The sequence below is a fragment of the Sus scrofa genome, chromosome 11, assembly GCF_000003025.6.
Source record: "Sus scrofa isolate TJ Tabasco breed Duroc chromosome 11, Sscrofa11.1, whole genome shotgun sequence".
NCBI classification, from domain to species: Eukaryota; Metazoa; Chordata; class Mammalia; order Artiodactyla; family Suidae; genus Sus; species Sus scrofa.
Window position 1 is genome coordinate 4,968,000 of NC_010453.5, and position 27,126 is coordinate 4,995,125.

At 45.8% G+C, this 27,126-nt stretch overlaps 1 protein-coding gene across 1 annotated transcript in view; it reads right to left on the reverse strand.

Annotated features, from left to right (window-relative positions):
- LNX2 (ligand of numb-protein X 2) overlaps positions 1-27,126 on the reverse strand; it is a 43,950-nt gene that overhangs the window by 7,763 nt on the left and 9,061 nt on the right. Inside the window, 6 exon segments of the mRNA XM_013989768.2 lie at positions 1,829-2,006; positions 6,101-6,241; positions 9,633-9,736; positions 9,739-10,000; positions 15,643-15,842; positions 16,602-16,849. Of these exon segments, the coding sequence (XP_013845222.2) occupies positions 1,829-2,006; positions 6,101-6,241; positions 9,633-9,736; positions 9,739-10,000; positions 15,643-15,842; positions 16,602-16,849 (1,133 nt within the window).

Sequence of the window (27,126 nt, forward strand, 5' to 3'; positions counted from 1 at the left end):
AAGAACTGCTCAACTGTTTTATAGAACAGTTGTGCCGTTAAACATGCCTGCTGGCAATGTAGGAGGGCTTCCATTTCTCTACATCCTTGCCAGTGTTTGTTAAGTGTCATTTTGATGACATTCACCCTAGTGGTGTGAAGTGATTCTGATTTCCCTAATAACTAATGGCACCGAGCTTCTTTTCATGTCATCATCAGCCATTTGTGTATCTTCTTTTCAATTGGGTTATCTTTCATTATTGAGTTATAATAAGGTTTTTTCCTTTTTTTAAAAAAAGTCCTCTAGGAGTTCCCGTTGTGGCTTAGTTCGTGGAGTTCCAGTCCAGGACTTAGACTTGACTTTTGTCTAAAAGTTTCCCATTGTGGCTCAGCTGTTAACGAACCCAACTAGTATCCATGAAGACGCAGGTTCAATCCCTGGCCTCGCTCAGTGGATTAAGGATCTGGTGTTGCCGTGAGCTGTGGTGTAAGTCACAGATGCAGCTTGGATCCAGCGTTGCTGTGGCTGTAGTGTAGGCCAGAGGCGGTAGCTCCAATTTGACCCCTATCCTGGGAACCTCCATATGCCACGGGTGTGGCCCTAAAAAGACAAAAAAATAAAAATAAATAAATGGGGAGTTCCCGTCATGGCGCAGTGGTTAACGAATCCGACTAGGAACCATGAGGTTGTGGGTTCAGTCCCTGGCCTCGCTCAGTGGGTTAAGGATCCGGTGTTGCCGTGAGCTGTGGTGTAGGTCGCAGTCGCAGCTCAGACCCCACGTTGCTGTGGCTCTGGTGTAGGCCGGTGGCTACAGCTCCGATTCAACCCCTTAGCCTGGGAACATCCATATGCCACGGGAGCGGCCCTAAAAAAAAAAAAAAAGGGCATAAATAAATACATAAATGAATGAAAGTTTTAGTTCTTAGGTTTAGGTTGTGGATCAGTTAATTTTTGTATATGGTGTGAGGTAGGGATCCAACTTCATTTTTGGGAAAATAGCTTTAAGACCCACTTTTCCGTATGAACAGACCAATGTACGGAGAAGGCAGTTTTTACCATTACCACACCCACCTCTACAAATGAAACAGTATTGATGGGAATGTGGAACTGTGGACAAATTGATCCCTAAAATCACTGCCTTTTTAATTAAGTTTGTCTTTTGCCTTCTGCTCCACCGCCTCTGTGAGCCTCTTCCCACACAGACACTTTATTTTTTATTTACTTATTTTTTTGCTTTTTAGGGCTGCACCTGAGGCACATGGAGGTTCACAGGCTAGGGGCTGAATTGGAGCCACAGCTGCCAGCCTACACCACAGCAAGGAGGGATCTGAGCCATGTCTGCTACCTACACCACAGCTCACGGCAATGCCGGATCCGTAACCCACTGAGGGAAGCTAGGGATCAAACTGCATCCTCATGAATTCTAGTAGGATTCGTTTCCACTGCACCACGATGGAAACTCCCACAGACACTTTCAAAATAAGTAATGTGTATTTCACGGAGATGATCCCTCAAAGTGTCTGGCCTGCTGTAATGCGGGAAGCATAAATCTCTTAGAGGGTCTTTTCTGTTAAAATAATCTAATTTATTAGATTGTTATTATTATTTCTGTTAAAATAATCTAGTAGTCCGAATAGCTGTTAGAAAATAACAGAACTATTCTCAAGCTTCCGCAATTCCCCTTTACATTAGGCATTTTTCTAACTTTATGCTTCTGTTATGTAAGGGACATCCTGAAGGATTGTTAAAAGCCATGTTTAATAGAAAACTTTGTAGATAGTCTTTGTTTTGAAAATGGGAGCTGAATTTGGGAGAAGACGTGGTGACTCTGGCCCAGATCCCAGCTTACCTCTCTTGATTCTGCCATCACGTGCAAGGCAGCCATGAGGTGGCACGCTGGTCACAAAGATGGGCAGCTCCCCACTCTTACTTCCTCGGCCCCCCGCGACGGTCATGCCAAGGGACTCGTGTGGTTCCTTCTTTATAGTGATGTGTTTTTCTTGGCATGTAACACACTGGGAGAGGTCCTGCACACGAGAGAAAAAAGTTACTGGGTAATAAGTAATTGAAATATGTTGAAGACAGCTGAAGTAATAAAAACTTTGGTAACAAATATAAAGTCATTAAAAAAAAAAAATCACTGTAGGAGCTCCTGTCGTGGCGCAGTGGTTAACGAATCCGACTAGGAACCATGAGGTTGCGGGTTCGATCCCTGCCCTTGCTCAGTGGGTTAACGATCCGGCGTTGCCGTGAGCTGTGGTGTGGGTCGCAGATTCGGCTCGGATCCCATGTTGCTGTGGCTCTGGCGTAGGCTGGCAGCTCAGCTCCGATTAGACCCCTAGCCTGGGAACCTCCATATGCCACGGGAGCGGTCCAAGAAATGGCAAAAAGACAAAAAATAAACAAATAAATGAAAATCACTGTAGAAGTCAAAGCATCACACAGTTCTTCACGGGTTCATGAACCCTGTGGTCACAGGGGGAAACTCTGGACTGTATTTTCACACGACTAAATGTGGAACCGAAAAACTCAGGACTGATGTGAGGAAGTCAGAGTGAAGTAAGCACATCAGTTATACACTTAGCTTGAGCTCCCGGATAGGATCCCTTCTACAAAAGTAAATAATGCATTTGAATTTTAAGATTCTAAAGACAAGCCAATTAATTTCACCTGCATTTTTCTCCTGTATTCTTTGAAAGACGGGCTGACAGCAGTATAAATGCGTGGATTTTACTAAGTCAGAAAAAAGCTATGTACTTATCTTCTGATTCTTACAAGGATTATTAGAGCATTCAGTCATGACGCGGGTGCAAATCTACCTTCAAAATTTTTGTGAAACACTAAAGGGTATGAAATAACTGAATTCTTAAGTTAATAACGGAAATAAATCCCCAACAAACTCTATTCTCAGGGAAAAGCTATTTTTACTGATATCTGTTACTGCTACTTACTACTGAGATGCTCCTGGAAATAAGAAAAGGAGACTCTAGAATACTGCTTTTCTTTGGAATTAGAATTCAACAAAATCAAGTTGTACATATGCAATGAGCGTTAAAAAAACTAACATTTACTGAAGGCTTCCTACGTGTGACGCTAATGGCTATTAAAATAACTAACACTTACTGAAGGCTTCCTATGTGTGACGCTAATGGCCATATGTGCGTAATTTCACCTTCGCAGGGTCCTGAAGGTGAGTACCACCCCTGGTCCCATCTTCTGGATGAGGAAACAGACTTGGGCACCGTGCCCTGCCCCAAATGATGCGGCCGTGTAAGGTCCTGCGCAGGGATCTGAGCAGATGCATGTATACAACTCTGCTCTGCATGGCTGCACATACGATGCACCACGTACTGTTTACAAGCACCCACCCACACGGTTACTCTCCCGTTCAGTGCAGCAGTGGGAGCTAGTGTCTCAAAAGGTTTCCAACATGTATCAACCATAAGAAAATGTAGAAAATAATTAACATGAACAGTATGGACAATGGAAATATACGAATTATATTTACAGAATTGTAACACTTCCTTGAGTGACATTACTTGAGAGGTGACGTGTTCGTGTCAGTCAGGCCCTAAAATTACAGGCCCGTCTCCCTTCCTCTGGTCCTGGAAGCCATGTCCTCTTAAAGTCTTATTAAGGAAACCACCTGCAATAACATCCTAGCATTCCTGGAAAATGTTAGGACCTAGCAGAAAACTTGGAAACGTCCTAAGGCAGTCTCCTCTTTAAAGGTATAAAATCTATGTTAGGATCCTTCAACGCTGGGCAGAACCCTCTTTATTAGGAAGACAACTCATGTAAACCCAATCTTGAGCATATCTTTTTAAGCAGATTTGGCTTTCAGGTATTTAATCAATTAAAGGTGGTGGGTTTATTCCTCTAGTTGGCTTAGATGTATGCATTTTTTCCCCAAGGAACCAAACCAAACTTCAAAGATGATACTCTGTATACTTCAAGGAAGCTCCCAAATCATCAGAATGTTTAGGCAGTTACTCAGAGGCCCAGGAGCAGACTACATTTGTATACTTTAATTCTGAACAATGCTTATAATCGTAGGAATATATTTTCTGGGTGAATTTGTGTTTTCCCTAAGAGACCCTTATTCCTCTACATGATGATTTGAGATAACAAATGCAGTGTGTTAGTAGCAAATAGCTAAATGAACACTTAAAAGTACGTTTTGCGTGGCTGTTACAACTAGATTTGCAGAGTTCTTAGAATAAATTCAACATTACTATTTAAAACATTATCATATAAAATTAAAGAGAATAAGAATTAGCAGTAGAGTTGAGAAAAATATATGTGCCCCAAACAAGTAAATAAAGTAAGCAGAGTTCTCTATGTGAATGTTAGAATAATGAAGTAATTTTTAAAATTGTTTTAAAATTATAATAATGTCATAGACACCCGTATCTCACATTATTGTAAAATTCAGTGCCCAAAAAGATTCAAGAGTAAATCTTTGCCTTATATTACAATTCCTTAGGAACATACATATATGCATACATAATCTGCAAAGCAAGGACTAGCTGTATGAAGCAATTATTCAAAACTCTAACTCCTTTTTCACAGTCATCATTATGAAGGCAAAAGTATGGGTTTCCTTCATACGTCTCAGTTTTGGTTCAGAAATGAGACCAAGTCTGTGGTTACAACTTCTTGTAAGTATCCACTAAATCGAAGACCAGGGACAAGTCTATACTTAAGCTCAGAAAACCAGATAAACCTGATGGGCCCAAATACTTGTGCCTTGAAGGGATGGTTTCTAAGGGACCTGTAACATTCCAAAGGTAAGTCTTCTCTCAAGCACTGTATTTACATTAAGAAGTCATTTCAGCACACAAAGACCCTCCTATGGTTTTAAGCAGACCAATAGAGACCGTTTTGTTTAGTAAAGCAATTTAATCCCCCCCCCCCCCAGGAGACTGGCTTTGGCAGCTCAGAGTTGAGTAAATATCATCCCTTTAAACATCCTCGCCTGCGCATCCTTCACAGCGGCCAAGATGTGGAAACAACCTAAGTGCCCATTAATGGATGACCGGATAAAGAAGTTGTGAGATCGATACTAGATATACATAGCGAAACCATAAAAAGATGAAATCTTGGCATTTGCAACGACATGGACAGATCTTGAGACGATGATGCTAAGTGAAATAAGTCAGATGGAGAAAGACAAATGCTGTATGATTTCACTCCTGTGCAGAATATGAAAAGCAAAATAAATGACAAACCAAACCAAATCCAAACAAACCTGTGAATCGGAGAACATACTAACGGTTACCAGCGGGGAAGGGGTGGGTGATGAGTGAGACGAATCGTCACCTGTACGGGATCACCTGTATGGTGATGGGCGGAAAGGAACTGTCTTGTGGCGAGCACGGCACAGTGTTTACAGAAGTAGAAACGTGATGCGGTCCACAGGGAACATACATTATAAACCAGTCTTACCTCAGTGAAAAATACATTAAAAAAATCCTGGCCCACCAAGAATCGAGTTCAAATGATGGATCAAGTGAAGTAAATGCTATCAGGAATTAGGTACGAGCCTCTTTAAACTTCTGCAGCTTAGGTGAGACGGCACAGATAATTACCTAGGTATATGTTGTAAAAGCAGGGAAAAAGCCTGACATATGGGAATCGTAAAAGGTTTAGTCTTCCTGTACTAGAACATAAAAATGTATGCTACACGTGTAGCTACTGAAGTTTAGGGTTTATGTTCAATATTCACATACCTAATTCCGACGTAGGCAACTGCCCAGTTAAGTACAGACTGTTGATCACTGTCTTCATTATACTTTTTAATTACACGACCATCACATTTGAACGAGCAACCCAAGATAAGCGCCACTTTCATGTAGAACTAGACAAACTGAAGGATTTTTCTGGACCATCGGTCGGACACGTCTCATCAGTCGGGTCGGCGTGTAGAGGGAGGGGCCTTCCCCAGGGAGAAGCTCTGCGGGCCGAGGAGCTGAGGCAATGCCCTCAGCTCTCCCAGGTGGCAAAGGACACAGTGCACTCACACCACAAATGCCAGGTTCAGCTCCTTCCGCCGCAGCAGCCCTGGTTAAAACCCCACCAGGGCGGATCAACTAAAAACCGCAAACACACGGCTCCTCACCTTGTGTGAGCCAGGCCTGCTGTAACACAGCGGCTGCGCGTGGTGCTGGCTGCTGCTCTGAGCTCCTGCTTCTCGGACCGAGTTTCCAGGCTGGGGTTTTCCTGGTCGAGCGATGGTTAAATTCACCCTCTCTCCACTGGCCTGGAGAAAATGGACAGGCGCGCCAGTCATTAACGATGCTTCTCATTTCACCAAGTCTCATCGGACTGGTGTCTGGCCGGGGGTGACTGCAAGTGCCCGGTGGTAGGAGGAGGGGAGCTCTTTCAGGAGCTGATAATTCGAACTTGTGCAGCTGAAATGCGCCGGCACAGTCCTGGGGCAGCCCTTCCCCAGCCACCTCCACAACAACCAAGGCACAGAGTCAAAGGCGCCCCATCATTTCCTGGAGAGTAACTGTTTTAATACTTCTCTGTCCCTTCAAGGTTGGCTGTGGCATCGGAGGGAGAGAGTGAAGGAAAGAATGGAAGGTAAGAACGGATTCAAAACCTGATTAAAATCCATTGCCATTTTAAAAATAAATTCCACGGTGGCTGCTCTGGAAGTAATATTGAGGGAAACCATGCACAGCTTTGTTTCTATTTGCTGTAAGTTTGAGTCAAAAATAGCACATCCGCTTACATAGTCCTGGGAAGAATAATTCCAGAGATCCTTCATAACAAGATTAGTAATATATAAATACAGCGTGTGCATCACTCACACACCTCTGTTAGGTTACAGTATCTTTGAGATTTGTGACACATTTTAAATTTAGAGGCCCATTATCTATATTTTAAACATAGATTCACATCTATTATATATGTATATTTTTAAGTTATTTTCTCTTTGCTCTTAAAGTACATGCCTGATTCAGCTGATGTTGGCTCTTGGGCATGAGCATAATTCCCAAGTTCATTATTATTATTGCTGTGGGAGGTGATGACCGCCTGCTTTCCAGGAACTGGGGGAGAAAGTGGGGACCCCCCATGATTAGAGTCAGCAATGTGAAGACATCACTGTTTTCAGTTTTCCCCCCCAGTTTTGAGATAAACTGACATACAGCACTTATTATTTTTAATTCTTAAACTGAGAATAAGTGATAATCCACTTTTCATGTTCCACTAAAAACATCTGCTTATTCAGGCATTGTATTCAGCTTCGTTTCAGACAAGTTCCTCAAAATAACGGAAAGAAAAGCACCCAACATATGGCTAGATTCTCAAAGCACAGAGTCTGGATACTTGACCTAAGGGGTAAATATGAAAGTACAATGTTTAGAATCCTGGTGTTTAAAATCCTGATACTTCACACACACACACACACACACACACGAATTCCTGTCATGGCTCAGCGGTTAGCAAACCCGACTAATATCCATGAGGACTCAAGTTCGATCCCTGGCCTCGCTTGGTGGGTTAAGCATCTGGTGTTGTCGTGAGCTGTGGTGTAGGTAGCAGACGAGGCTTGGACCTCAAGTTGCTGTGGCTGTAGTGTAGGCTGGCAGCTATAGCTCCGACTAGACCCCTAGCCTGGGAACCTCCCTATGCCGCAGGTGCGGCCCTAAAAAGACAAAAAGACCAAAAAATAAAATAACTTAAAATCCTGACACTTCACATCATCAGACTGCACAGCGTGAAGTGGTGAGAAGCTCTGTGGCTGTGCTTCAATGTACAGAGTTATTTTCGTCGCTGCCCTCTGCTTCATGAGCACCAAGTATGCTCCTTAGTATTTCAGCTTTCCTGGAAAACCCATGCTTTTGCAAAGCTATTAACAGAAACAAATCTTTGATCTAGATTTTTTGAAAGACAAACTTCTGTGCCTGGGAGAAAAGTGGACATTTGGTAGGTAATTGGTGGACCACTGCTGGGTTTAGGCTGACCTTACATAGGACATAAGTGTAACACGCCAGGGTTTCAAACACTGCAAAAAAAGTTCTGTTAGAATCGAAATTTTAAAAATATGCAAGATGTTCAAATAATGATACCCTTAATTCATAAGCAAGTGGTACACTCAGTTGTTGGGGAGTATAAACTGGTGTGACCCAATCTTCCTGAAGGAAGTTTAACAAAAGGTCTTAAAATGAAAACACAACATGTCAGTAGGGGTGACTGAGTTACAGGCCAACACGCCTAACCAGCAGCTCGTCAAGGTCACGACGTGGTCCTACACTTACTCTCGGGGCGGAAGTCCACACGCACTGCTGACATGAGCGCGTGTGCACATGCTGTGTAAATGTGTACCTGTCTGTGGATGTATACACTCCAAAGTGTGTGCAATGCTGTTTCCCAGTGTTGGTAGCGTGGGATGTTTAGACTGAATGTGCTTTTAACTTCTGGGTTTTTTGTGTTTTTGGTATTTTATCTTCAGCATGCTCCTTTTTAGACACAGTACATGGTATTTTTATAATCCTCAAAACAAAATTTTTTTCAAAAAGAAACTTAAATGGGGCAACTTTGGTTTTCTATTGTTTGGGACAAAAATCAGCACAAAATGTAATCAGTTTTACTAATCTGACTTCTCACTTCAGAAAGTCACCGGACTCTTGCATTTCATTTAACAGGTCCCCAACTGGACTAGCTTTCTTATGTTTTCCCATCTCCCTCCACCAACCCCCACCCTTACGAGATAAAACCTGTTTTCAGCCATGCAGCACCTCGGGTACAACTCCTGGTGCCCAGAATGCTGCCTCTGATTTGAGGGTTTTCCAAGGCATTCAATTTCTTTAAGCCTCAAGTCTATGAAATGAGACCCATATCTGAGCCTTTTTCAAGGCAATACGGCTGCGTGCATGGCAAAGGGAGCAGGCTGCAGGGAGAGGTGGGTTCCCTTGGTTTTAGATGCTCACGGTTATTTGATTCTGTGTATAGACGCATTTTTAGTGACTACCATCCTACCTGAATTCCTAATGTACTGTTGTGGTAACTGACCCTTGGGTTGGCCTGGGGTGTGCACTGTGTTTACCTTAGCACGTCTGCGTCAGCTCCTGCAAGGCTGCGTGAGGCTCACATGAAATGTCATGGCACGTGCAGAAGCCGAAGCGCTTCTCTGGGTGGTTATTCATCTACCTGTTTCAGTGCTCTTACTGGAAACATGCTTTTTCTCTAATAATGACCACCCTCACTTCCAGAGATACTGTGAGGACAACGCTGTGTGTCTGAAATGCTCTGAATTCCTCTATCTCTATATATCTCTATATATCTTAAAGGCAGTACAGAGATGAGTTAGCTGAATAAAAAAGGATTTCTTCCCGTTACTTTGGGTCGTGATGTTGGGGGGGGAGTGAGTGAACAGACCAGGTGGGCTACCCCCTCGGTGGCCAAGCTCCTGGGAGGCTGGCCTTCTCACCTGTCACACGTGGCACCCAGTGGAGGGCGCAGGGCAGGGGTAGAAGGAGAGCAGGCGGCCGCGGGGCCCCAGCTCCGGACGCCAGGCGGTGTAGACAGCAGGAGTCAGGGCCGACAGAGCGGCACTGGGGGACCGACCGTGCCGGGGAGCAGCGACTAGCCCCGGGGCTCCCGCGCCACTGCCAGCGGGCACGGACGCGGGCGAGGCTCACCTGGATGACCTGGGCGGCCAGCTCGGGCGTGCCGTGCTTCAGGTCGTGCCCGTTGATGGCCAGCACGCGGTCGTTGCTGCTGAGCCTCCCGTCCTGCGCGGCCAGCCCCCCTCCAGCAGGTCGAGGATGAAGACGCCCGGCTCGTCGGTCCTTCGCACGAGCTTGATGCCCAGCTGCTCGGCCGAGTCCCGCTTGTGCAGGACCACCTGGAAGACCTCCTCGCGCGCCGCGCCGCCCTCGGCCTGGCCGTGCGCGCGGCCGCCGAAGCGCCTCTCGCGGAGCACGGTGAGCTGCAGCGTGCTGCAGGGCTGCGACAGCACCGCGCGGGCGTAGTTGTGCGACACGCTGCTGATGTCGTGGTTGTTGACCTGGACAGAGGGCGGTGCGACCAAAGCGTGACAATCCGTTACCTTCCCAGTGGGTACGGGTGCTTCCATAACATTGCCAAAGGAAAGGAACCCAGTGAAAATGATACACAGTCCTTACCCACAAGAAAGAAAAGCACTCCAAAGGCATTTAAAAAGCAGAGTTCCTGAAATTAACTGACAATGACTAGCATTAGGTAGAGAAGTTAAGATCATAGGCTTTAGACGGCCTGGATTTAGGGTCCTTGGTTCTGCTCCATATAACTGGATAACCTCAGGCAAATTACAGGACCTGTTGTCTCCTCATCTGTAAATTACAGGACCTGCTGCTTCCTCATCCGTGAAATGTGTTTACTCTCTACTTCCCAGGGCAGGACCAGCATCACCAGACACCATGAGACACGGCAGGTGCTAATGAAAGACGAGGTCGAGTGGAGCAGAAACTGAAGTTCTGGATGACAAAAGTGCTTTCCCAAACAAAATACACTTAAGCTAGAGAAAATAAACTGAGTTTCAAGGGTAGTGGCACATCCCAAGTGCACTTTAGACGAGTGACTTTAAAGAAACGCAGGTAATGATAATTTCACTCTAATTCTTTGGCATACGCATGTAACATATCTCTAATACCACAAGCATAATTTAATACAGAACATGCATTTCTTAAACATTAGAAATAAGTATAGTGACTGATCCTTGGGCATGCACCACACTAACACACCCAGCTTAAATTATTTACCTAGCGAGAGGAAGACCTGAGCACAACTCTATCACAGTTAGACTTCCCTTCCATCGGACATGAACGTAAGGGGGGGAACCAAAGCTCTGACTGAACGTCCACCATGTGACAGGCTCTGGGTTTGCTGTGTGCGTGATCACTTAAAATCCTTCAATTGTTCCCACGTGAATCTACGTGACGCGAGGCCTCCCCTTCTCTTAATCTAGGGTTGACAGTTAGGAACACTATTGAATTTTGCTGATGTCGGCCTGCTGACATCTTTAAAAATCCCACCATCAAATTCATAGGTGGCACACACAAACTTGCCTGCAACACTGATGAATCTGGTAGCTATCCAAGCCCTTGATTAAAATGCCGAGAAACAGAAGGTCAAGACCAGAATCATGGCAGTTTCTAAAAATAACTAGCCTGACGTGAATCCATTAATCAGAAATTATTTCTGGTGATTCAGCTAAAAATTCGTAGGCTCACATTCTTCCTTCTTATATTCAGATAAATCACAAATGGCTTTATGGAGTATCTGCTGAAACCAGGCCGTAGTCATGTGTGAGCTTGTGGCCTCATCTTATCCTTGTGAAGTAGGTGCGGGCTATCCCACAACTGGAGGAGATGCAGAAGTTCCTGGGCCAGGGATCAAACCCGAGCCACAGCAGTGACAATGCCAGATCCTTAACTGCCAGGGAACTTCTGGAAAAAGATCTTTCCTTCATGAATGTGTGGTTGCTGGTGAAATGTAGCGAAAGGAGAGAACGAGAAAAACACTGTTTCTGGGTTTGTAAAAATAGCACCAGTACAGCCAACTCTACATATGGCTAAATGTGTTTTGTACCAATGCAGTAAACACATGGTATGGCTGTAATTATTACCCTTCAAAACCGAACAGGCCTCAGTCACTGTTGATGAACCAAACTGGAAATATCCATGCTTAATCGCTAAAAGTTATATGGGCGCTCCCGTTGTGGCTCAGCAGAAACAAATCTGACTAGTATCCGGGAGGACGTAGGGTCGATCCCTGGCCTCACTCAGTGGGTTAAGGATCCAGCATTGCTGTGCGCTGTGGTGTAGGTCACAGATGCGGCTCGGAGCTGGGGTTGCTTGTGGCTGTGGTGTAGACTGGCAGCTACAGCTCCAATTTGACTCCTAGCCTGGGAACCTCCATATGCTTCTGGTGTAGCCCTAAAAAGATAAAGAACAAAAAAGTTATATTAATAGTGACATTGATATATTTATAACAGTAGTTTTTCTTCAAACTGCTCAAAAGGCAGCATCACAAAAGGCCCTGAGGTATATGGTTCTCCTCTTCAAAGAGGCTATTTAATAGAATAAGGTGTGTGTGTGTTTAATGTGGGAAGCCAGAGCCACGCCCTGTTACTGCATATAGTTTTGCTAAAATAAAAGCACAGGCTTGCTAGCTCTTTGATCTATAAATAAACCATCTTAAGGACTCTTAGGTATTTTCACACGGGCTCACTAGATTATTTATGTAGTTTGTACAGAGTTGGAGATAACCAGGTAGTAAAAAATTCCAAACAGTCTTCTTTCCCAGCGTTTACTTTTGAATGGCCATAAATACTCCACAGCTGGGTGAGGGCTGTGGCGTTGCTCATTGGCTCCAGCATACCGGGTGGAGGCCAAGCGTCAGTCAGGGCCCACAGGAGAGAGCCTTGTGAATTTGTTAATCGGGTTATGGGTTCATGCTTTTCTTATCAGTGTGAATCATTAAACTGGACTTAAGATCACTACGAGGTAAACCATAAACAACGAGTGCCTTGGAATTTGTATAATATAAATTCATAGCTTTGAGTTAATTCCCAAAAAAATAGTCAATAATTTCAGGAAAATATAATTTTGAGTTATAAAGATTCAGTTATGCTACTAAACAATTTTCTAAAATAGAAGATTTAAAAAGCCCACTGCTAGAGTTCCTGTTGTGGTGCAGTGGAAACAAATCTGACCAGTATCCATGAGGAGGCGGGTTCGATCCCTAGCCTTGCTCAGTGGGTTGGGGATCCGGCATTCCTGAGCGCTGTGGTGTAGGTCGCAGTCACAGCTTGGATCCTGTGTTGCTGTGGCTGTGGTGTAGGCCAGCAGCTGTAGCTCTGATTAGAACCCTGGCCTGGGAACTTACCTATGCATGGTAAAAAGAAAAAAAAAAAAAAAAAAAAAGCCCGCTGCTGAAATATATTAGCAAGCAAGGCCTCAAAAGCTATTCCACCTCAACTGTATCAAAGAAATGCAAATAAAAGCAAAGCATTTGTTTTTAACTTTAAAATTCAGAAAAGAATGAGAAATGCATAAAAATGTTAATACCTAATCCAGCACATCACTGGTAGCAAAAGACCCAAACACAACAATGAACGTACCACCGATTACTGGAAAGGCTGGACGTGGGAGAAAGTGGGGAAAGAAAGAAGACTGGGTGAGCTGCAGAGCGGGCAGCCCGGCTCTCCTGGCCTGGAGCACCCAGGGAGGCCAGCAGCGTGAGACCAGGAGCCCGGAAGTCAGGGACACGGGCAAGGTGTGCACAAGGTTTGGCCAGCTCGTGCAGCTGGGGCACTGATGTCATCAAATGATGGCAAGTACAGCCACTCGGTAAAGGACTAGCTTTTACTGGCCAACACAGTGAAGAGCTTGCTATGCTGGGATCAGGAAACTGACTTTATATAACGGGATTGGCCATGCCTCCTACTTCTTCCTACTATTGATTCAGCAAGAAATAAAACACCGCTAGAAAGTTCGGTCTGTGTCAGCTTTGCAAGGGGCCATGAAGGAAGGGTTTGAGGCCCGAGTGTTAAAGTGGGAGTAACACACCATGAGGGGCAGCATACGAGTGAGAGCAGAAAAGTTCCTATAGGTTCCAAGTTCTGTTTTAATGAAGGAGATGGTGGAGTTCCCTGGTGGCTCAGTGAGTTAAGGACCTTGTGGTGTCATTGCTGTGGTGAAGGTTCGATCCTTGGCCTGGTAACTTTTGCATCCCATGGGCATGGCCAAAAAAAAAGAGAGAGAAATGGCCGTTTCTTTTTCTTTTTTGGTCACGCTGTGGCATATGGAGTTCCCTGGCCAGGGATCAAATCCAAGCTGGATCTGCGACCTGCGCCACAGCTATAGCAACACTGGAGCCTTAACCCACTGTGCTGGGCTGGGGATGGAACCCACATCCTGGTTGCTGTCCACCCCGTTGTGCCACAGAAGAAACACCAAGATGGCTGTTTCTGTCAGGATGTTATAGCCAAGTCCACGCTTCTGCTAATTCAGCAAGTATCTCCTGTGAGAAATCCGTATCACAGTTGGGACCGTCAGGGTGGCGGCAAACCCGTCAGGGTGGCGGCAATCCCAACAGAGAGACAAGGACATTCAGACAGTTCACCACTGGCGTTCCGGTCGTGACTCAGTGGTTAATGAATCCAACTAGGAACCATGAGGTTGCAGGTTCAATCCCTGGCCTTGCTCAGTGGGTTAAGGATCTGGCATTGCTGTGGCTGTGGTGTAGGCTGGCAGCCATGGCTCCGATTAGACCCCTAGCCTGGGAACCTCCCTATACCTTGGATGCAGCTCCAGAAAATGACAAAAAGGCAAAAAACAAAACAAAAAACCCCCAAAAAACAGTTCACTGTGATTCTGTGCCAAGTGATAATGAGTAAAGCCCTGCATGAGGTCAGCTATTAAGGTAAGGACAGGTCAGGGTGGGCGAGAAGGGCTAGGCAGAGCCTTAAGGCTGAAGGTGGACCAACTAGCACACGGACAGGCTGGAGTGCAGGTGGCAGCAAGATCGCTACGTCCAGCTCTTCTGGTGGAGAGGACGAGGTGGCGGGGGTGGCATGGGCAGGTGTGCCCTCAGCAACAGCACAGTGCCTACAACGTGGTGAGAGATGAACAAGCTGAGGTGACAGGCTGGGTGAGAGACCCTGGGGACCTGAAATCATCATCAGGCTGACATGCTGCTGCGGTCACACCTGCCCGAGGAAAGCAGAGTTGCGGAGGGGCTGGCCTGGCGGGGATCCTGCTGGATTTAGGAGCGGAGAGCTGGGTGGCAGGGGTGTCTGGTGAGGGGTTCTACTGAATTAGAGACAGCAGCAAGGGCCTGGCGTGAAGAGGAAGACGGGAATAGGGGTGTGTGTGTGTGTGTGTGTGTGTGTGTGTGTGTGTGTTTCTCAACAGGCCACGGGAAGGACCAAAAGGGGAGCCTGGATTCCTACAAGGTATTTTTTCTTGTTTGTGAATATTTCTCTCTTCTTCCAGAAAAGTATTTCTTTTTAGCTTCAACTATCACTTCCACTTACAAGATTCAAATAGCCAGGCCAGGATTCACACAACTCCAGTCTTTAACGGAGACTTCTCCCCGTCCCCGTCTCAACATGCCCCTTATAAAACATCGCTTCCTCGCAAGCTAGCTGTTCCTAGGGAACTGCTATTTCTTCTTAAAGACGGTCTTTGGAAAGAGAAGGTGAGGGCTACTGAGGACAGTGGGCCAGGGGCCAGCAGGAGGCGGCATCACTTCTGAATGACCTTAAATTCCAGGGTATGAAGTAACCAGTGGCACACAGTCTGTCTTGTCTAGACGTTAGCAATCAGTGCAGTAGAGAAAGATAAACTGGACAGGGACGGATGGATGAGAAAACTGGACTTGGGATACCAGCATTTCCTCGTGGGTGGGTGGCCTTGAACTCGCCAGCCCTGGAGACCTGCTGGGAAGAGCCCACGTGCGATGGAAAGTCAAGGTGGGGAGAAAAAAATACATACCATGTATAAGGGAAGAGGGAGAAGTTTCAGATGAATCCTGATCTGTCGTGCATATAAAAAGAATACAACGAACCTCAATCCAATTCAGGCTACACGAAGCATCACAAGGCTGCGTTTTAAACTCAGGAATAAGAGCGAGAGGGCAAGTTAACAGTGGTGAAAACGGTACCTGAAGAATCTGGTCCCCGGCCAGGAGTCTTCCGTCCCTGGCGATTATGCCATCCCGATAGACTTCCTGGATAACGATGTTAATCAGCGGCGTTTCGTTGCCGCCCACGATGCTAATTCCTAGCTGAATGTAAGGATTAGAGCGGTGAATCTCAATCGTGGTGATTTCGCCTTCTGGTAAACTGAGTGGCTGCTGTGCGGCTGCCGAGGTAAAGACAAGAGAGGAAAAAGACACGGAAGGAAAAACATTTTATATTTTGATTATTTTTGGGTAAACAAGTCATCATATATATATATGTGTGTGTGTGTGTGTGTGTCTTTTCTAGGGCCGCACCCGTGGCGTATGGAGGTTCCCAGGCCAGGGGTCTAGTTGGCGCTGCAGCTGCCAGCCTACACCATAGCCACAGCAACGTGGGATCTGAGCCGCATCCGAGCCGCGTCTGTGGCCTACACCACAGCTTATGGCAACGCCAGATCCTTAACCCACTTAGTGAGGCCAGGGATCGAACCTGCAACCTCATGGTTCCTAGTCGGATTCGTTAACCACTGAGCCACGATGGGACCTCCAAGTCATCTTATATTGATAGATGATTTATAATTGTGCAATACTAGTGAATAAGAAAAAAGAGTGACAATAAATATCTATAGGTTAAGATTATCTACACATTTCTTCCCCCAAAGTAAATAACCACAAGTGGCTATGACATGTCAGACCATGGGGGGACGACTCTGTGACCTGAGAAAGAAGTACAAAGGGATGCCACCTCGTCCTAACTGGTAAGAGAAGCTGTGGGGAGAACGGCACACTTGAAGGAGTGAATTGCCTGGGAGGTGAATTATAAGCCGAAATTAATTCTTTAAAAGGGAAAAGAACAGTCCACGTTGGGAGAGCAGCTGGGAGGGGGGGAAGGAGGTGCCCCCGGGAGAGCATGGGCCAAGGACGAGGCAGGGCACACGTACCGTCGGCCGCGGGGCTCTCCTCGAAAGCCGGGTTGTCCAGGCCTGGCTCCTCGGGCCAGGCCGGAAGGGGCGCGGGCGTCGGGGTCCGCTCCGCAGGCGCCAGGCCGGGCCCCGCACCGTCCACGTCGGGCGGTAGGGTCACTGGAAGCTCGGGGACCGCAGCTCCGCTCTCACTCTCGACCTCCGACTGCGCTTTGCTGCGCTTCCTCCTCTCCAGGGCAGCTCTCCGGAGAGACGCTCCAGGGCATCTGCAACGAGAGCATCAGGGCTGCCAGGGGACTGGGAAGGAAAAGCCTCAACAGTCTGGACCCAGGGGAACAGCCGCACTGGCTGCTAGGCAAAAAGCCTGTCGGAAGCCACAAGCAGCACATGACCCTGATCCTAACTTCCTCTGCAACCAAGTCCTTACTGCTCCACATTGCAAATTAATTAATTAATTAATTTTTGTCTTTTTGCCATTTCTTGGGCCGCTCCCACGGCATATGGAGGTTCCCAGGCTAGGGGTCTAATCAAAGCTGTAGCCGCTGGCCGACGCCACAGCCACAGCAACACGGGATCCGAACCACCTCTGCGACCTACACCACAGCTCACGGCAACACCGGATCCTTAACCCACTGAGTGAGGCCAGGGATCGAACCCACAACCTCATGGTTCCTAGTCAGATTCGCTAACCACTGAGCCACGACGGGAACTCCCACATCGCAAATTTAAATCAAGGTATCTGGAGTTCGAGTTGTGGCGCAGCGGAAATGAATCCGACTGGGAACCATGAGATTGTGGGTTCCATCCCTGGCCTTGCTCAGCGGGTTAAGGACCCGGCCTTGCCATGAGCTGTGGTTACAGGTCGCAGATGTGGCTTGGATCTGATGTTGCTGTGGCTGTGGTGTAGGCTGGCAGCTGTAGCTCCGATTAGACCCCTAGCCTGGGAACTTCCATGTGGCGCGGGTGCGGCCATAAAAAAAAAAAAAAAAATTAAAACAAGGTATCTGCACAAACAGTGGTTTGGTAGAGTATGTTAAAGAATGCTTCCATAAGAAATTGCATTCAGGGAGTTCCTGCTTTGGCTCAGTGGGTTAAGAACCCGACTAGTATCCATGAGGATGTGGGCTCAATCCCTGGCCTCTCAGTGGGTTCAGGATCTGGTGTTGCTGAATGCTGCAGCCTACATTGCAGACATGGCTCAGATCTGGCATTGCTGGGGCTGTGTTGTAGGCCGGCAGCTGCAGCTCCAATTCACGCCCGAGCCTGGGAACTTCTGTATGCCACAGGTGCAGCCTTAAAAAAGAAAAAGAAAAAGAAAAAGAAATTGTATTCAGGACTATGTCATTACCAGACAGACAGACACCAGTAAAGCACAGCAGTACAGCTGTCTCCATACTGCAAGAACTCTCCTGAGGTCTGATCACACAATCCTTTCTACAGGTTGAAGCCTGGACCCAGGAGTGGGATTCAGCATCTTCCTCTGCAGGCGCTGTGCCTTAGCCCCCGAGAGCCCCCTGCCTCTCCACTCTCGCGGCCAACGCCACACATCTACCAGTTAGTGGCAGAAATACATGGAAGCTCTACCTTGTGCAGGAAGGCAGGGCGAAGGCTCAGGTAGCTTACTTTATGTCAGGCATGGAAAGAGATAAAACACCCCCTGGTTTGCAACATCAGAATTACAACAGTGGAATTACAGATAGGCCGTGGAACCTGAAGGGTCTAGTTCTAAGTACTTGGGAAACTTACAAAAGCCCCAAGAAACAGGAACTGTTCACTTGCTTGTTTTTCACTCATTTAGGGCCAGACACGTGCTTGTGTCAACACTGAAACCAAGGCTTTAGACACAGACGTTAGAAGGGCTCTAAGATGCCAGCTCTTTTCCGCCGGACGCCGTGAGGGACAGAGTGGTGGCAAGTGCCCAGGGTGAGGAGAGGGAGGCGCGGGGATCCAGGAGCGCAGCACACACCTGGGACCTGACCCCACGCGCTCTGCTGTGGGCTAAGAGGGGCCGCAGAGGATGGGCGGGGTGGGCAACAGCCCTGGGCCTAGGGTTGCGCTGCTTCACTCAGTGACAGTATTCTGAAAAATCTAAAGTTTCAATCAAAATGAAGTAAAGAATTAAATTCAGTTAGAAGGAAAAGCTATTCCTTAAAGTTGAGTGATAAAATTTCCTGCATGAGCTAAAGGTTATTTTAGGTCCTTAGATTCCAGGTTCTTGAAAAGGCTCATTATGAAATTTCTTTATTCAACACTCTTTCCTGCCTTGGTTTCTCTTCACTTTGCTAAGGAGTAAAACTGATTTTCCTTTCCACATGCAGCGCAGTGCTCCAGGGAGTGTTCCTGCTAGAGCCTGGAGAATGTTTTTGAAAACTCTATCACTGAAAAATTTATTTTTGTCAGGTATATGAAATTTTTCTTTTCTTTTCTTTATTTTTTAGGGCCGAGCCTGTGGCATATGGAGGTTCCCAGGCTAGGGGTCAAATTGGAGCTGTAGCTGCCGGCCTACGCCACAGCCACAGCAACACAGGATGCTCAACCCACTGAGCAAGGCCAGGGATGGAACCCACATCCTCATGGATACTACGTCGGGTTCTTAAACCACTGAGCCTCAACGGGAACTCTGAAATTTTCAAAAAATATATTTTATTCAATTTAAAAATAGTTTTTCCAGGAAAAACATTGACACAAAAACGGAAGCATAAAAAAACACTTATGAAAGAAAGTAGGTAATGACTTAATTCTCAAAATACATATCACACACAAATATCTATATGGGCAATGGCTAGTCTTTAATGGAAAAAAGGACTAGAAGCAGGGATTGAGGAGGAAATATAAAAAATATGGACACTTGGGGATTAGCCTAGCTAACAACTGACAAACCTACAGCATAACCATAAGGGGTACCTTATAGTTATTAAACATGGAAAAACAAATTTAAAAAGCAAAACAAAGTGGTCAGAGAGGTGAAGAAACAGGTAGACTTAAGTTCCCAATGGGACAGCAAATTGCTAACAGGAATTAAAGATGCTACAAATGATATCATGTGAAAATGTGGAAGAATGACCATACCCAGAATCAGAGGAAGGTTATGGGGAGAACCTTCGGGGGCATCCACATTCAAACTCGATGGACCAGCTGAGCAGACTGAGACAGCAACTAGACCAGAATGTCAGCGAAGAAAAAGCGGCCCACTGTGCAAATGCCATCAAGGGACGAAGACGATAAGGGCCGCAGTGCTGATCTGATTTGGAAACTAGAAGGTTAAGGCGACCTTAGAAAGAACTCTTTTGATGATGCAGGAAGAGCCCAGACTATAACACAGGCAGTTCTGCTATCAAAATGCATGCGTTCTACAAAAACCACGCACTGAAACTGGCAGAGCTTGAGGAAAAGAGGACTTTCAAACTTGGTGGCGCAGTGGTTCACGAACCCGACTAGGAACCAGGAGGTTGCGGGTTTGACCCCGGCCTTGCTCAGTGGGTTAAGGATCCAGCATTGCTGTGAGCTGTGGTGTAGGTCGCGGCTGTGGTGTGGGCCCGCGGCTACAGCTTCGATTAGACCCCTAGCCTGGGAACCTCCAGATGCTGCGGGAGCGGCCCTAGAAAAGGCAAAAAGACAAACAACAACAACAACAAAAAAAACCCTGGTGGATCTGGGAATGGGGAATGGCTGCTAACAGGTAAAGAGCTTCTGTGTGGGTGTTGAAATGTGCCAGAAATTAGCCTGTGATAATGGCCACGCAATTCTGTGAACATACTAAACACCAATGAATTGTATACTTAAAAACAGGTGAAGTTTATGGCAGGTGAAATATATCTCAGTAAAACTTATTCTTTTTTTTTTTTTAAAGATGATCAGGGAAGGAGTCAATCAGAGTAGGCGTGAACAAAGCAAAGCTCCTGACCACAGACGGCCCAGAGCAGCATCCTTCAAGTCTATAAACTTTTGGAACTGAGAGAGAAAGGAAGGAACCAGTACTTTTGGACTAATTTGTCCAGCCGCTGTGTAGATTCTTCTGTACAGTATCACACTGAATCCTCACAGCTGCTCTATCACCCCTATTTTACAAATGGGAAACTTGGACAACTAGGCCAACATCACACCGCTATTAAATTGGAGCCCAAATCCAAACAAACTCAGATCTGATTTGAAAGGTGCCTGCTCTGTACACTGTATCATACTAAATAAACTCACTCCTAGGGAGTTCTTTTTCTAGGCCTTCAGAAAACATCAACTGAATTTGTCCCACACACTTGTACTTAGAAACACAATCACAGGATGTTAGACAGAGAAAGGCTTTGGTGGTCATGAAAACACAAACAAAAGTCACAAACCATACCAAAAACCTATGCATCTTTGAAAATGGAGCATATAATAATCGTAACACAAACTGCACCTGGCACTGAGGATATGGCTGGGACCATTCAAACAGGTAACTCTGTGGAGCAGAAGGCGAGCACAGAGGCTATTACCCGTGATTAAAAACAGTAGCAAAGAAGAGCATTGACGCCGACTCAGAGCTCGGGGTAGGCACGTGGTGGAAGCGCAGCTCTGAGGCAGGGGCTGCCCTTAACAGGGGCACTGGAGGCCGTGTGACTGCCTCGGCGGAGGGCTGCACCTTCCTGGGGACGGTTCTCCGTATGCAGGTGTGCTTTTTAGTGTGCTGAAGCCAAAAGCCTCTTGCAGCAGCCAGAGCCCAACTGAGGAACTTTTCCTTTGCTGCTGAAGGTTGTAATTTCACTCCACTATTCTGGCTCTCCTGATGCAGAAGTTACCTGTGAACTCACGGGATTTAGGACACAGTGGCATCATTCTCTGACCTAACAGTAACTCACACGAGGAGACACACCGCGTAACAGGACACACTGTTATAGTATTAGCGGTGGCGGTGGTGGCGGCAGTAACACTAGAGGTAGAATGAGACGACGCGGTGGTAAACGCCGGCGGCTCGCCAGGTACTTAACGACACTCAGAGGACGTGAGCCTCTTAGAACCAAGAAAAATGGTAAGAACAGTTACGGATTACAACATGCAAAAAGCAGTTAAGGTGCTATCAGTGACAATGCCGGATTAAGGGGATCTGAAAAGCCTCTCTCCTCCGCAAAGTAATGCAAACACGGACAAAAATGATCAGAACCAACTCTTTCTGAGCCCTGGAAATTAGGCATAGCTCTTAGCAATCTGGAGTACACGTATTCAAGAAAAGTGGCTGAATCTCAGCAAGAACGGTGAGCTCTGGAGCATCTGAACTTGCCCTACTCCCACCCCCACCTCTGCAGGAGCCTGGAAAAGCAACGGCCCCCACTCACAGCGGACACGGGAGTCTGGAGGCCACTGGAGGAGCTGATGGACGCGCCTTCAAAGCCCCGTCTGTGGAGAATTGTCAGCAACTGACCTGTTGGTTCCCTGGAAGACCTCATGCACAAGGCCGTCTTTATCTGACCTGTCTTGGGGCTCACCCAGTACAAACAGTCTCTTCACTTAGTACTATTGTCTAAGATTGTGGCTGCCTGAGGTAGACAGACAAAAGGCTAATCAAAAAGTTTAAAAGGAAAAGCAGGGTTATAAAGTGTCCATCCGAGTTGCTATGTCCAGGGCTACACACACACATGCACAGAAGAGAACTGAGAAGGCCCTCAGCTCTCACTTCTGGCCAGCACCAACCTGGGTGAAAGCAGCAAATAAAGGCCAAGAAGGGAGTTCTCGCCACGGTGCCAGATTAACAAGCCAACTGCAGCGGCTCGGGTCGTTGCGGAGGTGTGGGTTCCATCCTTGGCCTGGCGCAGTAGGTTAAAGGATCCAGCACTGCTGCAGCTGCAGTAGACTGCAGCCATGGCTCAGATTCAACCCCTGGCCCAGAACTTCCATATACCATGGGTGGAACCCTAAAATTGGAAAAAAAAAAAAAAAAAAAAGGGCTAGAGAGGAACTGTCAGCTGTCTGGGTGCAGGAGGTGTGCCCCGCCATGCACACTGAGCTCCTCGGGAAGAGTGGAAGAGTTACAGGCATTTAAGGAATTCTCTGTCCGATCCTTAGCTGATTAGAAACATCACTGAACAAGCAAACAATAACAACAAACAGCAATAACAAATCCTGAAGAGAAAAAGTTAATTTCCAGCGTTGCTGCATTATATTACTTAAAATGTCTAGTGTTCAATACAAAATTAAAAGACACACAAAGAAATAAGTACGTATGGCCCATACATGGGGGAAAAAAAGCAGTTAACAGAAACTGTTCCTGAGGAAACCTAGACATGGGCCTTAGCAGATAATGACTTAAGCCAGGTGTTCAAAGAACAGAGGAAACCATGGCTACATAACGAAAGGAAAATGTGAGAATGGTATTTTTCACCAAATGAAAGTATCAGTAAAGATATATGTCATATTAAAGAACCAAAAACACATTCCGGATTTAAAAAGTAGAATAAATGAAAGGAAGAATTCACTAACAGAATTCATAGGAGATTTGAGCATGTGAAAGAATCAGTGACCTTGAAGACAGGTCAATTGAGATTATCCAATCGGAGGAACAGAAACAAACATGGAAAAAAAAACAAAAAAACAAAAACAAAGGGATAGGCATTCCTGTTATGGCTCAGCAGTTAACCAATTTGACTAGCATCCATAGGGACAACAGGTTTGATCTCTGGCCTCGCTCAGTGGGTTAAGGATCCGGCATTGTCGTAAGCTGTGGTATAGGTCGAAGACGTGGCTTGGATCCTGTGTTGCTGTGGCTGTGGTGGAAGCCGGCAGCTGTAGCTCTGATTCGACCCTTAGCCTAGGAACCTCCATGTGCCATAGGTGCGGCCCTATAAAAGCAAAAAAACAAAAACAAAAAAACCCCTAATCAATTCTGGTCTAAACAAACAGAATCCAACTATATGCTGCCTATAAGAGATACATTTCAAAGACACAAATGGGTTAAAATTAAAAGGAAAGGAAAAAAGATATACCATACAAACATCAACCTAAAGAGAGCTGAGTAGGTAAACTAATTTTAGACAAAATAGACTTTAATAAGAAAATTGTTTCTAGTGACAAAACACTCTACATTAAGGAAAAGGTTTGAGCTATCATAAAGCTGTAACAATTATAAACACAACTAACAGCAGACCTTCAAAGAACATGAAGCCAAAAATGACAGGATTAAAAGGAGAAAAAAAAAATTATAGTCTACAATATCCCACTTTCAACAATGGCTACACGGAGTTCCTGCTGTGCAATGGAATCTGCGATGTCTCTGGCGCACTGGGATGCAGGTCTCATCTCTGGCCTGACCCAGCGGGTTAAGGGTCTGGTGTTGCTGGAGCTGCAGCACAGGTCACAACCCTGGCTCGGATTTGATCCCTGGCCCTGGAACTTCCATATGCTGCAAGATGGCCAGAGGGGGGAAAAAAAATAGACCAACTAGACCTAAGGATAAGAAAAGAGACTTTAACGATACTGTAAATCAACTTGACCCAAAAGCAATCTATAGAACACTCCACCTATCAACAACAGGACACACATTCTTAAGCACACGCGGAGCATTCTCCAGGATGGACAGTGTACGACGAGGCCGTGTAAAAAGCCTCAATAAAATTTAAAGTATTAAATCATACACATGTTCTGTAATGACAATTAATTCAAAATGGATCAAAACCCCAAACATCAGAAGTAAAACAATAAAAGTCTTAGAAGAAAACATGGGGTAAAACTTCATGACCTTGGATCAGGCAATGGTTTTTAGCCATGACACCAAAAGCACAAGAAAAAACAAACTGGACTTCATCAACACTCAACTTGTGCGTTCTTCGAAGGACACAGGAAAATGAAAAGACAAGTGACAGAACAGAGAGCATATGTGCAAATCCTCTATTTGATAAGGGCCAGAGTAGCTGAGACTGCTTACAATCCCTCATGAAACGGCTGAATGACGGTAAGATCTGTCCATGTGCTCATGGGCCTTTGATATCTTCTTTGGAGAAATATCTATCCGAATCCTTGGATCATTTAAAATCAGATTACTTGATCTTTCTTCTGAGTTGTAAGAATTCTTTACATATATAGTCTGGATACTAGACTCTTACCAGATACATAATGTACAAATATATATCTGCTTTTTACTTTATGTAGGTTAAAAAAAAAAAAATCCTGCTGAAAATGGGCCAAACACAAACTTCTCTCCAAGCTAAAATGTGACTTTAAAAAAGGAAGCTTGCCTCAGCCTACCCTGAACCTTAAAGGCTTCAAAACCATTTGATGAACTAGAAAAGCTCTCAGCATAAAAAAACAAAAACAAAAACAAACTTCCTCAGAGTTTTTTAGAATACAGTTAAACTCTTAAGTTTTAAGAGGAAAAGAAAAAAATGATTCTAAACCTTGCTATAAACTAGGGCACAAATGCTCAATTTAACCAAAAAAAAAAAAAAAAAACAAAAAACATCAGGCATTCCCGTCGTGGCGCAGTGGTTAACGAATCCGACTAGGAACCATGAGGTTGCGGGTTCGGTCCCTGCCCTTGCTCAGTGGGTTAAGGATCCGGCGTTGCCCTGAGCTGTGGTGTGGGTTGCAGACGCGGCTCGGATCTCACATTGCTGTGGCTCTGGCGTAGGCCGGTGGCTACAGCTCCGATTCAACCCCTAGCCTGGGAACCTCCATATGCCGCGGGAGCGGCCCAAGAAATAGCAACAAAAACAACAACAACAAAAGACAAAAAGACCAAAAAAAAAAAAAATCATTTACAATTACCATAAGCTTTAAATGTTAAACTGCTGAGGAGGAGGCCGGGAGGAGGGAGGAGGGCTGCTGCCGGGCAGGATCTCAGACTAATGACTACAATGTGTATGCGTCATGCAGTATATACAATATTTCCTATGGGCTTTAGCTCTCCTTTCAAAGATGGGCACTTTCCCACATCTTTTAAAATTCTTCATTGTTTTTCTAACATATCATCAGTTATAACTGGTGATTTTATTTAAAAACACACTCGTCTTTCATAAATGCTTTACTTTTAGCCACAGGGGAAATTATCGTCTGTTCTCAAACCGAAGCAGATTTCTTAAGAGCAGAATTTTGTTCAAACAGGGAAGGTCGTTTTAAACTCAGCCTTACCAGATTGAACCGACATTTCCTAATGCCATATTTCCATTACTAATTAAAATCGTCACAATCCTGTGTCTCATGACATCATTCTTACTGCAGGTCTGTGTTGGTTTTAAACCTGGCTACAGGAGTTCCCGTCATGGCTCAGGGGTTAACGAATCTGACTAGGAACCAGGAGGATGGGGGTTCGATCCCTGGCTTTGCTCAGAGGGTTAAGGATCCGGTGTTGCCGTGAGCTGTGGTGTAGGTCAGCAGCTGTAGCTCTGATTGGACCCCTAGCCTGGGAACCTCCATATGCAAGGGGTGCGGCCCTAAAAAAAGACAAAATATTAAAAAAACCAAAACATGGCTGCAAAGTTGGTGGCCTCCCCTAAGGAGGTGAAGTTCATGTCCCCTGAAACCTGGCAGTCTTGTGACTACAGCCTAAGGGCTGCTAACAACTTCATGGCCGGATCATACAAGGTCATGCAGCTTCTGCCTCACTTACTGGAACCCATGTGAGACCTTTCAATACCCTGAGGCCACCCTGCTGGAGATGCCACCTCTAGGCTCTCCAGTGGACAAGTCCCAGCTGAATCCATGCCTCTGGTGGCTCCAGTGAGCTGCCAGACATACATTGCTGAAGCTGCGGTCTTGGAGGTAAACCCTCCAGTTCCAGCTGCTGCCGTCCCCGCCTTTCCGTTCTTCCCAGCTGTGGCCCAGACCGGCCAGAACAGCATCAAGTCACCCTAACGCGCCCTGTCTGAACCCCAGACGCACAGAAGCCACGAGCTGAGTCACGTGCTCTCTGCCTGACGTCAGTGTATTTAGGGTGGTTAGTTTCTCAACAATAGATAACCAGAACAAAGATGAACAATTTAACTGAATAGTGTCAACTTTCTAATTTTTTTTTAATCTTTATTTTTTGTCTTTTTAGGGCCGCACTCATGGCATATGGAAGTTCCCAGGCTAGAGGCTGAATTGGATCTATAGCTGCCGGCCTACACCACAGCCACAGCAACTGGGGATCCAAGCTGAGTCTGTGACCTTCACCACAGCCACAGCAATGCCAGATCCCTAACCCGCTGAGCAAGGCCAGGGATCAAACCCGCAACTTCATGGATACTAGTTGGGTTTGTTAATCACTGAGCCACAACAGGAACTCCTCAACTTTCTAATTTTTATCATCAGTAGTCACCCTTAGCTATTTACACAAAGCACGTCACCTACCTTTTCAAACTGTTCACCTTTTTCAATGTATCTTTCACAACAAAGGCTTATAACACTTTGGAAATGATTAAGTGAGTAGCTCAAATATTCATAAGCACATTTAGAAAATGGAACTTTCAACTGGACATAACTGCTTAGCTTTTATCAACCTATAAATGGAGAGTTTGCAATGCTCAAGTTTTTACATCATCAACATAAACAGCTTGACAGAAAATACCAATGATACTTCAACTATGTATTAAATTCTCGT